The 17,384-nt window shown below is 40.5% G+C and overlaps 2 protein-coding genes and 1 pseudogene across 5 annotated transcripts; all 3 read left to right on the forward strand.

Annotated features, from left to right (window-relative positions):
• The first annotated feature begins 264 nt into the window (after window positions 1–264).
• LOC104431074 lies at window positions 265–3,458 on the forward strand. Of its 3 annotated transcripts, XM_018868379.2 has the most exons (6): window positions 265–570; window positions 654–866; window positions 1,154–1,221; window positions 1,329–1,652; window positions 2,747–2,948; window positions 3,038–3,458. In XM_018868379.2, exons 1-5 carry the CDS (start codon window positions 461–463, stop codon window positions 2,764–2,766), a joined length of 735 nt encoding a protein of 244 aa, XP_018723924.2. In that variant the 5' UTR covers window positions 265–460; the 3' UTR covers window positions 2,767–2,948; window positions 3,038–3,458. The 3 variants fall into 3 exon arrangements, with proteins under 3 accessions (XP_018723924.2, XP_018723923.2, XP_010042067.2); XM_018868378.2 differs by having other exon boundaries at window positions 266–570; window positions 1,329–2,948; XM_010043765.3 differs by having other exon boundaries at window positions 267–570; window positions 1,500–2,948.
• On the forward strand, window positions 2,771–6,597 carry LOC104435015 (annotated as a pseudogene).
• A 2,128-nt stretch (window positions 6,598–8,725) lies between these two features.
• LOC104431058 (phenylcoumaran benzylic ether reductase Pyrc5) lies at window positions 8,726–12,042 on the forward strand. Of its 2 annotated transcripts, XM_010043749.2 has the most exons (5): window positions 8,729–9,037; window positions 9,645–9,779; window positions 10,734–10,971; window positions 11,405–11,608; window positions 11,692–12,042. In XM_010043749.2, the coding sequence occupies exons 1-5, from the start codon at window positions 8,855–8,857 to the stop codon at window positions 11,856–11,858; spliced, it is 927 nt and encodes a 308-aa protein (XP_010042051.1). In that variant the 5' UTR covers window positions 8,729–8,854; the 3' UTR covers window positions 11,859–12,042. The 2 variants fall into 2 exon arrangements, with proteins under 2 accessions (XP_010042058.1, XP_010042051.1); XM_010043756.3 differs by lacking the exon at window positions 9,645–9,779 and having other exon boundaries at window positions 8,726–9,037.
• Window positions 12,043–17,384: the final 5,342 nt, after the last annotated feature.

The raw sequence follows: 17,384 nt of genomic DNA on the forward strand, positions 1-17,384 counted from the left end.
ATCTTAAACAATCCGACAAACAAGTTCATAGTGTTTCAATTTGTGAAATTAGAAAACAGTTTGCCATAGCATTACTAAACAATGCCCTAAGAGTTCGAGAGTCTTGTTTTCCAAATTTATTTTGTACTTGGATTTGAAAGAAACCAATCTTGATGTTTCTCAATTTGTGAGATTGAGAAGATGAAACTTTATTTGATCAGAGACTCTGCTTGGATGTGACTGCCAGGGAAAAACAGTTTTATAAGAGCTATATAACTGATGTTATTCTCTCTATAGATGTACTGATATCATATGTGCTGCTTAAGATGATATAGTTAACCACTGCACTTCCATTTCATAAGCTTAAGCTGTAGGAGCGACAAAACTTTATTCGATGTTTCGTGGGTTGTGCAGATGTGGCATTTTTAGTTTTGGAGTCATTCTCTGAGAGCTTGCCGCGTTGAGAGTATCTTGGACTGGGATGAACCCGATGCAGCTTGTAGGCGACGTAGGTTTTCAAAATCGCCGCCTCAAGATCCCCAAAGAAGTCGATCCCTTGGTTGGAAAGATCATCTGGGAATGTCGGCAGACGTAAGAAAAACTTGCAGCTTTCAGATCAGATTGATCAGTCTCGAGTTCCCACTTTAGTTCACGTAGCAGCTTCACTTCGCCAGGGCTCACAAAGTATTTCGTGGCTTCTGGAATCCCCGTTGCTTCAGCTTTGGATCGCCAACGAGACGGTCACGGAGCGGGCACGACCGTCGGATCAGTGTCCCATGGCAGTCGCGGCACACAAAAGCTATGGCGCCTTCCCCTGTATCTGGGACGAACGACCCATCGACGTTGATTTTTGAGCACGTCGGGAGCTGGCGCTGTCCAAACCAGGGGTAAAATCGCTTCTTCTTTTGAGTCCCCGATGAAGTTACCGCCACCCACCTGGCAAATGTTTCGATTCATCGCCAGGGGCGATGATGAATAGGGTGTTCGGATTTTGAGCTCTGAGCACAAAATTGTTGCGGGCTTTCCAGATCTGCCAGAGCAACGATGAGAGGAGTTCAAACGAGACCGATGCGTGTTTGAAATTCGCTAGCCATGCCTCCAACCTGGTCGATCGGTCCGTGAATGTTCATTCTGATATTGATTGATGGGTTTTCCCAAATTTTGTTTTGTCCAGGGACACGGGAGGAAGAGATGTCCAGTGGTTTCTTGGATGTCGCCCACATAGCGTGCGGGTAGTCTCAGGTAGAATCTCTCTTTTGTACAAATTTTCCTTGGTCGCCGAGTGCGTTGTGACATGGCTGCCAGGGAAAGCTTGGTGGTGGTGATAATCGTCTTCCATCCCCAATCAGTAACAGACGCCATCACGTCTCTCTCGCTGGCCACCGCAGCCTTGGACGTAAAGGAGCAGAGCGTCGACGCCCATCACCACCGTCAATCGAACTTCTCTCCCATGCTCTGTCTCTCTCTCTCGTCCAATGCGTTGGAGATTCCTTTTAAGCTGATGATTTCATGCTCTGCAGGAGAATTCGCAGCAACAACAACAACAACAACCGCTGCAATACACTCTCTAAAACATGGTGTGCACGCGAGGGCTGAGGAACCGAGCGAAGCAAGAACACAATGCACGGACCGAAAAAATCATATGATTGTTCTGTATTGCCCTTTGTTGAAAGGTTTAATTTGCTATCTCAGTTGTTTTCTAATGTTTGGTCTCAGATTCGTCGATTGCTCGCTAGCAATAATTAGCTAGGTTTCTCATGTTATATTCCTCGCCAATTGATGGGAATTCCTATTTGTGTAACACCTCGCCCTTCATGTTCACCACCTATTCGACGTTTTGCCTCAAAGATGTCAACAATGAATTAATTGATCGATTTGAGATTGCATGGGAATGGTTTGTGTTATTGTTCAGTGTACTGATCATATATTGCGAATAAATGCTTCATCCTTTGATGGCCTAGAGTTCTCCTTCCCTTGGTGCTTTCGTTTACTTTGTTCTTGGTGAATTAAATACTGCTTTGGGAGCGTGGCTGAACTGTTCTCTAAACTGAGAGCCTCTGGATTTATGCTTGAGCTTGAGGTGTTCCAAGTGCATGTATCATAATCGTCTAGGTGTTAATGTAGAGAAATCATCTATAACCACAAGTTGTTCATATGTTGGAGTTGTGGTTTTTCTTTCGCATGCTAACTACTGCTCTGTTTTGCCTCGCAAATCAAGTATCGTTTGTGTCATGCTTGCAATGCACGTGCAAGTACATGGTGGTTTATTTCGGTTTTCACCATTAGCTTGCACAATATTCATTTCAAGATGTGTTATTTTTTGAATTTGTACACCTGCTGCATCGTAGGCTAGCTGAATCTGTCTATTCTTATTGTATATGGCTCAAATTTACTGGATTAATTGTTGTTTTTGCTGTACATATTCAAAAATATGTTGATTTCTTGGCTATGAGTGTTGTATGAAAAATATGTTGATTTCTTGGCTGTGAATGCTGTGTATGTTCATAACATGCTATAGTCATGGTTATAAATGCTGTCAGTCACTTAAATTTGCTGGATTCATGGTCATGCCTGCTGTCCATATTCATTTGTTGTTCAAACAACAATGGCCAAGACTTGTCTATGTGTTATCTTAGTCATATTAGTTGAGGTGAGGAATTCATGTTAATTTTCGAGGGAGATAATCATGATGTCATGCTTTAATTTGCTGAAATTGAACATGTGCCCGTTGTACAAGCATTGATGATCTTCACTTGACTTCAATTAGTTCTCATATTGCTCACGTGAGCGCATGTTCTATACCGTCAAAGCTGTGGATGATCCAAGGACCCTGGACAGAATTCTGTACATGAGACCTCCTGCCAACACTTACTCGTTTAATGATTTCGTGTCTTTGTGGGAGAGAAAGATTGGCAAGGACCTGGAGAGAGTGTATGTTCCAGAGGAGCATGTTCTGAAGAACATTCAAGGTTAGGGATGCTTTTCCATTAGATTTAAGCATGTGAAATTATCTATATTCTCAAGCTTCGATTGGTCTACTTTTCCGGTCATATTGCAGTGGCGGCAGTTCCACTCAATGCCTGGTTGGCCATATTCCATTCTGTCTACATGAAAGGAGACCAAACCAACTTCAAAATTGAACCATCGTTTAGAGTGGAGCTTCTGAGCTCTATCCCGATGTCAAATACACGACTGTGGATTAGTACCTTGATCAGTTTGTCTAATTATTGAAACCGACTGTGCTTGGTAATTTTCTCACATCAACTCGAATCATAGATAATATAGGATGCTGCTTCTCAAGATCCTCGTGTGAAATGTTGCTCCCGCTGATCATCTCATGGCTTGTACAACCTCCAATTATAGGGACATGCTATAAACAATCAATATGTGCGAATCTACACAGTGCTTGGAGAAGTTAATTCTGTTTTGGAGTTGACATGGGTTTATGGGCCAAGCTAAAAGAAAGACATGGGTTTCTCCATTTCTGAGGCATGTCATGCTATGTCGCTCCTTCTTTATGAAACGAAATTTCTGCTGTCCATCTTATCAAATAGTCTGCGATGCCAATAATAGTGTATGTCTGGAATTACGACCGAATAGAAGTTGTGAACGGGGTCAAGATCGTGCTAAATTGCTATCATTTGGGTTCATTTAAATTTAGAAAGTGAATACTAATAATAAATCTTAGTATATACTCCAACCGGGAGTTTTCGTAGATTCATTGCGCTTCTTGAAATTGGAAGATTTTTTGCTGTCGAGACCGACAAAAGACTTTTGCCATTATATTAGGAGAGTTGTTATAACGCTATGGGACAAGTTCAGTAATAAGTATTTGATTGTTGATTATTCGTCTCAAACTTTAATAATTCCTTTCAAGTGTTTAAATTCTAAGCAAGTTGTTAACAATTTTAAAATGGTTTTATCCTTGCCATTTAACTTCACAATTCATATGAAAGTAAGGACATCCTGACCTCAATTCGATCTGATCTCCCTGCTGGAATAGTGATCACTTTGGACTCAATTGCGACAGATTTCTAGAGTTGATTCACAGAAGAGTAGCAGCAGGGGGTCGATTTGGACTGGCCCAAAACTTCAGGAGTCACATTTAAAATTTAGCAATTTATATTGTTGGTAAGAGTTTTGCGATTATATCTACGTGTATGCATAACAACGAAACAAAGCAGTTTTAGCCAAACTCTAATACTTTTGTCTACTCTTCTCCCATCTCTCCCATAATACTTTTGTCTACTCTTCTCCCATCTCTCCCATGAGATATTTTATCCAGGCTATAACCATCTCATATCTGACATTATCATGTCTTGGGTAGGGATCAAATATAGGATATGGCAAATTATATCTTATTCCGACTTTTATTATGACTACCAAATTTAATCAACAGTCTGTGCCGTTCCAATTGCTGCCTCCACTCGTTTGCTTCTCTCTCTTGCAGCATGGCTTTCTCGGCGGTTTGATAGAGATGCAGTGTAGCTCTATGCTCTTGTTTGAGCAAACGTATTCTTTTGGCGCGATGATGGGTGTTCCTCCACAGTCGCGTAATTTTCTGTAATCGTGTGATGCAATTCAGAGGAATGACATGTATATATGAGCTCAAACATCAACCACATTGGATTGTGCATATGCATTGTGCATGCACGCGCACGGTCTCGTTTAGTTTTGAAAAACGCAATTACATTTCACACCATTTGCTTTGTTGCAGACCTTAAGAACGAAGAAGGCATTGTCGGCAAGTATGGTACTGATCCTAAAGATCTTATAAGCAATTTCTGGGTGCAAATAGTTTATCCATTCAGCAATGCTCCCTAAAGCCAATGACTTCGGCATTGGACTTTAAAATACTCTCCACTAGACACAACTCCTATCTCTAATTTTGAGGTCACTCATCTAATTATTTACCCAAGTATGCGACATAAAAATTGTCAGATTGCCTGATACACCAGAGTTAAATCAGACAGAAAGCAGTGCTAATAGGCCTCAAAACTATTTCATAGTACCCAACTTCATCGACATTGGTCCTCAATCCAATGTTCATATCCACATCTTTCCAAAACCAATACCCAGTTAGTGGATAGTTTAGTAGTTGTTACTTTGGGGGTTGACGGTCCATAATGAGTGGAGCTGAGCATGCTCACAAAAGCCAGAGGACTTACCTGATTTTTTATTACTTGCGAAAGTGTCCAAGAAAGCAGCATGTTTGCATTTTTATACTGGACAGAGTTATCTGGCAAATGCCTTAATAATTAAATCTTCAGTTTTCTTTTCTTCTATTTTTCTAATAGCTCTTGGGATCGAACTTGCTTCATTGCTTGTATTGATTCACTTGTAATCATTTTTTTACTCTGTTATAGTAAAATATTAAAACGCAAAATTCAGTCTCGTGTTTTCTTTATTTGCTAGAACTCATGTAAGCTTGTTCGATAAGGGGAACATGCACTAGTTTTTTTGTTGCTTTCTAATAAAAATGTTTCTTCTAATTCAATTAATTTTCTTCTAAGAGATTCTTGCCTTCAGAGTTTGGAAATGATGTGGATCATGTCCATGCTGTGGAGCGAGCAAAAAATGCATTTGCTATCAAGGCCAGGATTCGCCATCTTGTTGAGGCTGAGGAAATCCCTTATACCTATGTATCTTCTAACTTTTTTGCAGGTTACTTCCTCCCATCATTGTCACAGCCCGGGGCTACAGCTCCCCCTAGAGATAAAGTTGTTATCTTAGGGGATGGAAATGTAAAAGGTAAGAAGCAACTTGAGATTCGCATTTTAATTCATTGAGATTTTTCTGTAAATTTTTCACAACTTTATTATGGTAGTAATCAGAATGGGGCAGTTGTTGGAGCTTGAGATTTCCAAGCATCTTCTGTATCTAGAGATGTTGGCCATTAGTCTCTCTTCTAGAGAGACTGATAGATGATATGGAAGTTCTGTGGTTTATCTTGGCACAATACCGCCTAGGCAGTAGATCATGAAGGTTATTTTAATGTATTGGGAGAGGAAAGAATGTATGGATGCAGTTGTCTGGTGATTCTGTTTACTGAGAAAGTTCTTCTTTGAATGCGAGCTGAATGGAACTCTAGGTATATCAATGGCTTATATTTATTAACCAAATTCTAAAATTCTCCCTATTAATACACAACGGTTTTTAACGAGGAGGATGACATTGGCACCCATACCATCAAAGCTGTGGATGATCCGAGGACCTTGAACAAAATTCAGTACATCAAACCTCCTGCCAACACCTACTCGTTTAATATCTTGTGTCTTTGTGGGAGAGAAAGATCGGCAAGACCCTGGAGAGGGTTTATGTTCCAGAGGAGCAAGTTCTAAAGAACATTCAAGGTCAGGGATTAGATTTAAGCACGTGTATTGCCTATTTCTCTCCAAGATTTAAGTATTCTGAAGTCAATCGGTCTACTTGTACTGTCATATTGCAGAGGCGGCAATTCTACTCAATGTGATATTGGCCATATCTCATTCTGTTTTCGTGAAAGGAGACCACATCAACTTTGAGATTGAGCCGTCTTTCGGAGTGGAAGCTTCAGAGCTCTATCTCGACGTCAAATACATGACCGAGAATCAGTACCTTGATCAGTTTGTCCGATAGCCGAACCTGACTGTGTTTGGTAAGTTTCTCACATCAGTTTGAATCATGAATAATATAGGATTTTGCTAGTTAGGATCCTTGTGTGAAATGTCGCTCCCACCGATCATCTTATGGCATGTACAACCTCCAAATACGAGGACATACTATGAACATTCGATGTGTGTGCATCTATGCAGTCCTTAGAGAAGTTACTCCTGTTTTGGAGTTTGATATGGTTTTATGTCCAAGCTATGGTAAGCTAAAAGTTAGACACGGGTTTCTCTAATTTTGTATGTTATATGTGGTCCGTCCTCGGTGTAGGTAATGAATTGGAGCCACGAGGTCGAGCCTTGCCCCAAGCATGTGAGGTCGACCCTTGGTGAGGGCATTGAGGCCTTTGCCAAGGCTTGGCGATTGATGGAAGAAGAAGAGGAAACAAGTACGTAAGAAATGAAAAGAAACCGAAAAGAAAAAGAAGGGTAAAAAAGAGAGTGAAAAGAATACTTCTTTTTTAATTTCAAATTTTTTTCATGTGAGCATTGGTCATGTTATGTTAGAAGGCCGATGTTGATTGTATCTAGAAAGCATTGACACTCTTTGGGACATATTCGACACTCTAACACGTGTTCAATATGCTTTGACATGTTCCGACATGTGGTCAACAGGTGTTGAAAAATCTAACTTGTGATCAACTCTCCGGACACACGAGTTCGGTGTTACACTTTGACACGTTTCGATACACAGTCAATAGATATCGAAAAATCTGACAAGTGGTTAACTCTTCCAACACGGTTTCACATGCGACTCTAGAATTCCGACACGTGATTTCGACACGCACGGGTCAATTTTAAAATTTTCAATAGATGACGAGTCAAAATGTAAATATGTACAAAAATAAATAGTAATAAGAAAAATAAAAGGGAGAAAGGAGAAAACCTAATCTCCTCTTCTCTTTTGACTTTCATTCCTATATTTCACAAATTTTAGTGTAAATTCATTCTAGTCTTTTTATTATTATTTGTGAATTTAAATCAAATTATTTTGATTGAAATAATCATAGAAATGATAATTTATCATGTATATATATAAATATATATTTAATATATGATGTGTCCTAATGTGCTCGATTTTTTTTATTTATTTATAGAAATAACGTGTCGGGATGTCATGTTGTGTTGTTTTGCAGGTCGCATATCGGTGTCGGTGCTACTTAGGATTGTATTGCAAGGTAAATCGTTAAAAAATTTAGAACTAAATTGATCAAATCAAAATATTTAAAATTGAATTGGTATGCATGTCAAAGGTTTAACAACTTTTTACTAATCATTCCATATTTCGACACTCGCGTTGTTGCTTTTTTCTCCCATAGAGGTTATGAATTACAAATATAGTAATCTTCTGTTGGCCAATTAAAGAACGGTCATCTTGTGTCAACCCTCCTAGGAAAAAGAATTTATTGAACCTCGAAACAGTAGCATAGCGGCTATGAAGCTGTATGATATCATGCTACCATAAAATAGCAGCTATGAAGCTGTATTATATCATGCTACCATATAAATGTAGAGTAGCTCATTGCCCATTTCATACCATTTTCTCATCTTTTTCATTTGATAAAAGTCAACGTAAAAATGGTGGTGGGGTTCTTCCCCAGGTATAGTCATTGCGTTGGGTGGTTGGCTGTCGTCGATGGATAGCCCAGCGACGCCAGGTGGTCGGCAAAGTCGATAGCCTGGCGTGCCAAGGTGGTTGGCGCAGTCGATAGCTTGATTGGTGGAGTCTTGGGTATCTAGGAAAAAAAAAAAGTCAACATAAAACGATGGTTTCAACTATTTCCTCATCAATTACGATTACTTAAATTTATAGCACCATCAAAATTAAATATTCTTGTTTTTTGCTAAGTTAAAATCTATCTTACTTCACAATAATTTAGTTCATTACTGAAATCAGAAAATCGTTATCTTCCGTCTATTTTCCCACTTTTTAAGTACCATTTTCCAACAAAAAAAAAAAAGTACCATTTTTCCAATGAAGGATTTATTTCAACAAGAAAATTATTTCAATGAAAAGACGATTACGCCCTTCCGGAATCATCCGGTGACTCTCTATCCCGTCACGAAGACAAGAACCGCCACCTTTTAGCTCGCTCTCTCTCTCTCTCTCTCTCTCTCTCTCTCTATAGACACACACACACAAACATACAGTTATAACAGAGTCACTTCAGAGACCGATCAAGATCGCCGGGAAGGACGACGCCTCCGCCGTGAAAACACCCTCCGAGATGGCCGAGAAGAGCAGAGTCCTGGTGATCGGAGGCACTGGACACATTGGAAAGTTCATCGTGGAAGCAAGTGCTAAGTTCGGTCACCCTACCTTCGCTCTCGTGAGGGAGTCCAGTCTCTCCGACCCAGCCAAGGCCAACATCGCTGAACGTTTCAAGAGCTTAGGCGTCAATTTAGTTCACGTGAGTAGTTCTTCCGATGCAATCCTGTTCGTTTCTCGCATTTGGTGCTCCTTTGAGGAATCGAAGTGTCCGCTACCGTTAATCTCATCTTAATCTCATCCGTCGTTTCGAGAAATGTCTTTAATCTCAATCTTTCACAAGATCGAGCTGATATTTGCTGTTTCTTTTTCCCTCCTCTAGTAATTTGTCCCTCTATTATTGGTCATTTTTCACATTGACTGACGAATCACCTCAGCTTCGCATTCTGATACGAAGTACGAATAGAATACATTTTTAAACAAATCTTATGAAAACTTCCATATTTTACGTACTGCCTAAATGAACTTGTATATAAAAGTGAATGTGACTGACCTGTAATTCATATGTCACCGCAAATCCCTTGCTATAACCTTTCAAAAGATTGGTAGGCAATGTATGGACGATAATTCTGTGGATGCTTTATTTCTTATAATACTTTTTCTCGTCTGGTGAAGGTATTGAAGTCTTATCGGCATCGGACTTCATATCTATCCTTTTTCGAAGTCTTGCTACTGGCCAAGATAGGATTGATTGATGATCGGGGACTTCATTGATTGTTTGTCCATGCTCTTTGTTATTTGATTCTCAGGGAGACATATACGATCAAGAGAGTCTGTTGACTGCGATTAAGCAGGTTGATGTGGTAATCTCTGCTGTGGGGCTAACACAGTTAGAGATCCAAGATAGGATTGTTGCAGCCATAAAAAAAGCCGGGAATATCAAGGTCGTGCTGTTTATAATAATTTCATCCAAGTTACCATTGCTTGTTTGACATTTGATTGATGATATAGGTTGGTGCAAGCTTAACTCTTTTCTTCTGGTATTAGTGCATCGCGTTCTCCTTGTGAGCTCCACTTCGATGAAATGGGATGGATTCACTTACTTATCTGTAGACTTCACTTCTTTCTTTTTTAAACGGTCATGACTTTCTGTAGAAGTCGTCAGTGAAATTTGAGGCTAACTATTTCAAATCCAAGTACCGGACAATGCTGGATTCACTGTGGTTGGGTTTCCTCTATATCAATGAAAAAAGTAAAAGGTTTCAAGTACTCGATATGGATTATGGTCATGTGCCCTATTCTTTGATCAATAATGGGAAACATGACCTACCTATTCCTTCAAAAGGTTTTTTTCGGTAAAATTAATATTATAGCAAATAAGTTTTCAAAACCCAACTGGTGGATAATTTACTAGTTGTTGCCTTGGGGGTTGACGGTCGGTAAAGAGTGGAGCTTAGCATGCTCACAAAAGGCAATGTACTCACCTGATATTTTATTTCTTGTGAAAAGTGTACAAGCAAGCAGCATCTTTGCATATTTTATACTTGCCAGAGTTATCTGGCTATTGCCCTAACAATTAAATCTTCAGTTTTCTTTTCTTCTTCTTTTCTAATAGCACTTAATTGCTAGTCTTGATTCACTTATAATCATTTTTACTATATTATAGTCCGTTTGGAAAAAAGAAGAAGTGAAATTCAGTCTTATGTAAGTTTGTTTTCTTTGTTTGCTCTGTTATAGTCACATGTTGAAGAAAAAAAGTGAAACATAGTCTTATATGAGTTTGGTTTCCTTTTTTTGCCAGAACTCATGTAAGTTTGTTGGATGAGGGAAATTTGCTCTAGTTTTTTGTTGCTTTCTAATAAAAATATATCTCCTGATTCAATCAATTTTCTTTTTAGAGATTCTTGCCTTCAGAGTTTGGAAATGATGTGAATCGTGTCCATCCTGTAGAGCCAGTAAAAGCTGTATATGATATCAAGGCCAAGATCCGCCGCCTTATTGAGGCTGAGGGAATCCCTTATACATATGTGGTGTGTAATTGTTTTGCGGATGAATACCTTAGGAAATTGGCACAGCACGAGGCTACAGCTCCCCCTAGAGATAAAGTTGTCATCTTAGGGGATGGAAATGCAAAAGGTAAGAAGCAATTCATCGAAATGCGCATTTTAATTAGTTAAGATTTTTATGTACATTAATCACGATTTAATTACGGTAGTGATTAGTGTGAGGGGGCAGTTCTTGAAGCTTGAGAATTCCAGGGCAACGTCCTTGTCTGGAGATATTAGGACTCTTACATACATTAGTCTTCACCTTAAGAGACTAGTAGATAATATGAGTGTGTTGTGGTTTATCATGGCATAATACCATCTAGTGGGCAGATCGTGAAGGTTCTCTTTATGTATTTGGTTGAGAAAATAACATATGGATGCATTTGTCTGCCGGTTGTTCGATGAATCTGTTTATTGAGAGAATTCTTCTTCAATTCGAGCCGAAAGTAACCCTAGGAAGATCAATGGCTCTGTGATTTATTTATTAGCCAAATTCTAAAACTCTCCACGTCAATATGCAGCGGTGTTTAACAAGGAGGATGACATTGGCACCTATACCATTAAAGCTGTGGATGATCCAAGGACCTTGAACAAAATTATGTACATCAAACCTCCTGCCAACATCTACTCTTTTAATGAGCTTGTGTCATTGTGGGAGAGAAAGATCGGCAAGACCCTGGAGAGGGTGTATGTTCCAGATGAGGAGATTCTGAAGAATATTCAAGGTTAGGGCTGCATTTCTATTCGATTTAAGCGCGTGAATCGTCTCTGTTCTCTCTAAGATTTAAAGCTTGTCCGGTTATTGTAGAGGCGGCGGTTCCGCTCAATTTTATATTGGCAGCATTCCGTGATGTTTTGGTGAATGGGGACCAAACCAACTTCGAGATTGAGCCATCATTTGAAGTGGAAGCTTTAGAGCTCTACCCCGATGTCAAATACACGACTGTGGATCAGTATATGGATCAATTTGTCTGATTACTGAACCCGACTGTGCTTGGTAAATTTCTCACATCAGCTTGAATCATAAATAATATAGGATGCTGCTTCTCAGGATCCTAGTGTGAAATGTTGCTTCCGCTGATCATCACATGGTATGTAAAACCCCAAAGTCTGAGGACATCCTGTGAAGTGCTTGAATAAATTACTTATGTTTTGGAGATTGGTATTGGGTTCATGGGCCAAGCCGAGCTAACACAAAAGCATGGGTTTCTCTATTTTTGTATATCGTATTGTCTTTCACGTCTAAATGATTCACGGACGACCACTGTCGTGGAGTCAGATACTTAACATGTTAGCAAGGATAAAATTTCTGGCGTGAGCTAATTATGGATAATCTTATAGAATGACAAGTTAAAACAGGCGTAAACCGATTAACGAATTCCTCACAATAAGGAGTTACCGTTAATGTTTCGGGGGCTTTTATAGGCTACAGGGAACAAACACGAACAAACAGAGGCATGTGCTATAAATCTGGACAACTCTCAAACCAATTTCTTACCCCAAAAGCCCCGCATTTTGTGGATTGTTGTCTACTTAGGGATGTCCTTGGTTCAGTTTTTCCAAACCCACCATAAACCAGGAATATTTAATGAAGAAATATAAAATAGCTTATTTTGGCAGGAAGTAACAATCAATTACGGTAAAAAGATTTCGTTCTTGAATTCCGTGGAGAACATCCCAGCCATCATAAGTCAGGGCCGTCGATTTCTTTTCTATCTTGATGGATGTTTTGTCGACCCAACGATCAATTTTCTTTGTCAAATTCAGACAACTTTTAGTAAGTCAAGTTGTTGTTTCGAAAAAATTTACCTCATCGACCAAATTCAACAAAATCGATAGATAAGTACTTTGCACGTGCTTATTCTCCACCATAAATTTCTTCTGTCTTTCGTGGTCCACTATTGTATGTACTCATTTTCCGAGCGAAGGATGATGGGGTGGGAAAGGCAATTCACCGCAAAAGACAATTATGCCCTTTCGGAACCAAAATAAAATGACGATTCATCTCGATGCGCGCCAAGAAGCAACAACAGTTGCAGCACGAGATCGAGCAAGTTCTCCGGGAAAAACCACGCCTCTGCCTCGAAAGAACCCTTCGAGACGGCCGAAAAGAGCAAAGTGCTGGTGATGGAAGGCATTGGATACATCGGAAAGTTCATTGTGGAGGCGAGTGCTGAGTCCGGTCACCCTACCTTCCCTCTCGTGAGGGAGTCCGCTCTCTCCGACCTGCCAAGGCCGGCATCGTGGAAGGTTTCAAGAGGTTAGGTGTCAATATCTTCCAGGTGTTCCCGTGCGGTTGTGTTCGTTCGCCATTCTGAGAAATGTTTTTATCAGTAGGATCGGAGTTGATTTTTATATGTATCTCTCACTTGACGAGTTGATGGAGTCACGTTACGATAATGGCGTTGCCCTTTCTCTTCTCTGATATTTTGTTTTTGTGCATGGATGAAATTAGAGGTGTTAAATGGGTTGTGCAACCCATTTATGGTTAAATGGGTCGTTAATGGGTCAAGCTTTATTTCTTAAAATACCAAATACCCATAATGGGTTTTAATTGGTCAAAACTAAGATATATGGGTCTTAAATGGGTTAGCTCTCTGACCCATTTAAGACCCATTTATCAATTCATTAAAAATGAACCCATTTATTTTAACTGAAAACCTAGAGGTGTTAAATGGGTTGTGCAACCCATTTATGGACTCATTTATGGTTAAATGGGTTAAATGAGTCGTTAATGGGTCAAGCTTTATTTCCTAAAGCACCCATAATAGATTTTAATGGGTCAAAACTAAAATACATGGATCTTAAATGGGTCGAGAGCTGACCCATTTAAGACCCATTTATCAACCCATTAAAAATGAACCAATTTATTTTCACTCAAAACCTCACCATCTCTCTTTTCTCTCTTTAACTTTACAATTTTTTTTTTTAAATCGAAATTATAATTATTTTTTATTTTAATTTTCTTTTCTTTTTTTCTTTTTCTTTTTTTTTTTTTTTTTCTTTGCTCTTCCTCCGGTTCTTTGGCACGGTGATGGCGGCGACCAACCAACGGCGAGCCTCGAGCTCGCCGGCGTCGGCGAGCTTGAGCTCGCCGGCTCGCGAGGCTTGATCTAGCGAGGCGAAGGCCTCGCCGATTTAGCGAGACTCGAACTTGCTAGCGTCGGGCGAGGCTCGAGCCTCGCCGAGATCCGGCTAGGGGCAAGCTCGAGCTTGCCTAACGCCCGAGCCTTGAGCTCCCGGATCTAGCGAGGCTCGAGCCTCGCCGGATCGGCGAGGGGCAAGCTCGAGCTCGCCCGACATCGGCGAGCCTCGAGCTCGCCGGATCTAGCAAGGCGGAGGCCTCGCCAACGTCCGGTGAGACTCGAGCTTGCCGGTGTCGGGCGAGCTCGAGCTCGCCGGATCACAGTGAGCCGCGAGCTCGCCGGCGTCGGCAAGCCAAGCGAGCTTGAGGCTCACCTGTGGCCGGCCGCCGGCCGTCGTCATGGCCAGCGATCGGCCAAAGAAGAAGAAGAACAAAAAAGAAAAAAAGAAAAAGAAAATTAAAAATTATATTTTAAAAATAAAAATAAATCGATTTTTAAGATAATTATTTTAAAAATTATAAAAATTGTCCATTAAATTTGTGTTGTATAAAAATATTTTAGTTTTTAAATATATATATATAAGAAATAATTTTTTTTTGAAAAATTATTAATTAGATTTGTATTGTTTGGAAGCTTTTTAGTAATATAATCTTTAAAAAAAAAACATAAAAATAATTTTTCCTAAATTTGGTTAAATATGAAAATATTTTATTAATATGGGTCGGGTCGGGTATGGGTCGGGTCTAAAAATTTACATTAAACATAAATGGGTCATAAATGGGTTAATGGGTGAATTTGAGTCGACCCATTAATGACTCAACCCGAACCCGACCCGACCCACCCATTTAACAGCTCTACCGGTCGGTGAGTGCGTCCTCCATGGCCTCTCTCCTGAGGACGAGTTAGGTCCATTTCCAGCAAAGGGCCGTCTCTGGAATCGTGGCTTAGACGCCCTCTTCTACTGCTATAGCTCTGCCATCTCTCTCCCTGCGCCGTTATGTGCATAACGCGTGCGAGAGGAGAGGAGGAAGAAATGGTGCACGGGCCAGGCTCGGGAAAAAGGGAAAATGGGCCGACCCGCACGGGGAAAAGAAGAGAGAAAACGTAGAGGACGGGCCGGCCTGGACTCGGCCCGGTCTCGCTTCCCCTTCTATTAGTATTAATGCAAATGCTCCTAATATCTATATGCAATGTAATTTCATAAAAGAAATTTTTGCTAGGGCCCGAGGGCAGTCCTCAATATTTTTTTCAATGCAGTAAATATACAGTAAAATTTAGACATCTACTTATTTGGATTATTAGACTTCTTCACCTTTGATAAATGTATGGTCGGTTATTATCATCATCCAAATACTCTTCAACTCCAAAGAAACTTCATGATGCTAAATAAGCAATTTAGACAAATGAAACAAGTGTCAAGCTTACCAACTGACACAATCTCAGTAGATGAAAGATTTGGGAGACCGTGCATTTGATACGCTATTAAAAATGATAACGGAAAATTGAGTCTTACCTAGTAAACGGCGTCTACCAAAAGCAAACCCTCATTAAAAAATAAAAATAAAATCCATATGCGGTTTGATGAAAGGTAGAGCAACCCCACATTTGATTGATTATTTGCTCAACCATTATACTGCACTAATACCATTATCAAGGAAATTAAGCACCTATCATGCACTAGAACACTATTAGTGCATCAGTTGCAAAAAGCTTGCTTCAACATCTTACTGTGGATACACTTTTTATCAATTAAAAGCAGCCACTTCCATTGTAGCAAGCATGATAACCAAAAAGAAACGAACAATTGTCGGTAAGACATGGCTAACTACCGACACTCCTTAAGATTAACCAAAGAAGTGGGCAAACACATGACCCCATATAACAAAACCACACGATCTACAAAGCTACACTGACAAGGGTGATGCTAAGCAACTCATCAAATAGCTTGAATGTACAGGTGAATAAGTGCCCAACAGCCCTAATATTCAACTCATGGTACGCTTCCTTTAAATCCCTGTCAAACATTTTGTAAGTAAGGCCAACTTCAAATGAGCCAATGTAGAACTCGAAGAAGAACTCAAGTTTCTTCCATTTGGCACCGGCCTTGGGCAGACCTGATTTTTTTGATCAAAACAGAAACATGACATTTAAGAGCAAACCAGGTTACAACCCTTAAAGAGGGCATCGTACAAAGCAAATTGAAGAGAGAAATGGGCAGATCAAGAGCCCAATTCGAAGCGAGAGACCCTCGGCCTTGGGCCTTGGCGATCCGGTCGCGCAGCCAAATTAGCTTCACGGCGACAGTGCTGAAGAAGAAAATTAGGGCACTCACGAAGAAGGGTTGAGGTGTGCTCGAGCGAAGATTGACAAACCTGTGACGGCCGCTTGCGGTGATTCACGGTTTCCACCAACTCCAGACAATTTGATTCAAGGATCAGGTGAGTATTTCCAAAACCTTGTCGCAATAGAAATTGGAGGGTGGATAATAAGGCTAGGGTTTTTGTTTGAAGGGGTGAGGAGGCCTGAACGTTCTGGGCATAGCCATCGAGCAAGGTGCCGTTATGATCACGACACAAGCACGCAATCGACCCTACTTCAGAGGCATCAGGGAGGGCTCCATCCAGATTCACTTTAATGGAGCCAGGTTCAGGGGGGATCCATCCACTGAGAGGATTTGGAGAGGCCATTGATGAAGCCGGATTCGACTTTGAGCAAGAGAGATACAGCCAAGCTGAAGTGAGAGCCGAATCAACGATCTGTTGAGGGCTGGAGAACTGTCGCTGGAAGATAAATAGGTTGCAGGCCTTCCAAAGCTGCCAGAGAAGGGAAGCAATGACTTCTAAACCAGGTAAGAGAGATCTATGCCCAATTAGATCAGTCAACCATGCATCCATTCGATGAGTGCAAAATGCTGAGACTGTAATATGTATTTGAGGATGGGACCAAACCTGTTGTGATCTAGGGCAGAGCAGTAGAAGATGTTCCAGAGTTTCTGGGACTTGAGATAGGCAAACAGGGCATGTTGGATCATCTATGATATGGCGCCTGTGAAGATTTTCCTTAGTTGGAAGCACATTGTGACAGATAGACCATAGGAATATTCGGATTTTGGGTGCCGTCTGAATTTTCCAAATCTGTTGCCAAAGGCGCCGCGGTGTGGTATAGGATGATGAGGGCCGAGTATTTCTGATAAAATGACTTGACTGATGAATATGATGGTAGCCACTTTTAACTGAATATGTACCTGTATGTGTGTCTTTTCATAGAATTTGGTCTGGGATAGGCTCCGTTCGTAGCTTAATGGATGAAATTTCATTAACAAGTCTGGTCATCGAAGCTTTGCTTGAGTTTAGGGATGTCCCAAGTGAGCTGGTTTGAAGAAATAAAGCCAGCCACTCTATCAGGTTCATTTCTA

Source organism: Eucalyptus grandis, chromosome 3 (genome assembly GCF_016545825.1).
Source record: "Eucalyptus grandis isolate ANBG69807.140 chromosome 3, ASM1654582v1, whole genome shotgun sequence".
In the NCBI taxonomy this organism is placed as follows: Eukaryota; Viridiplantae; Streptophyta; class Magnoliopsida; order Myrtales; family Myrtaceae; genus Eucalyptus; species Eucalyptus grandis.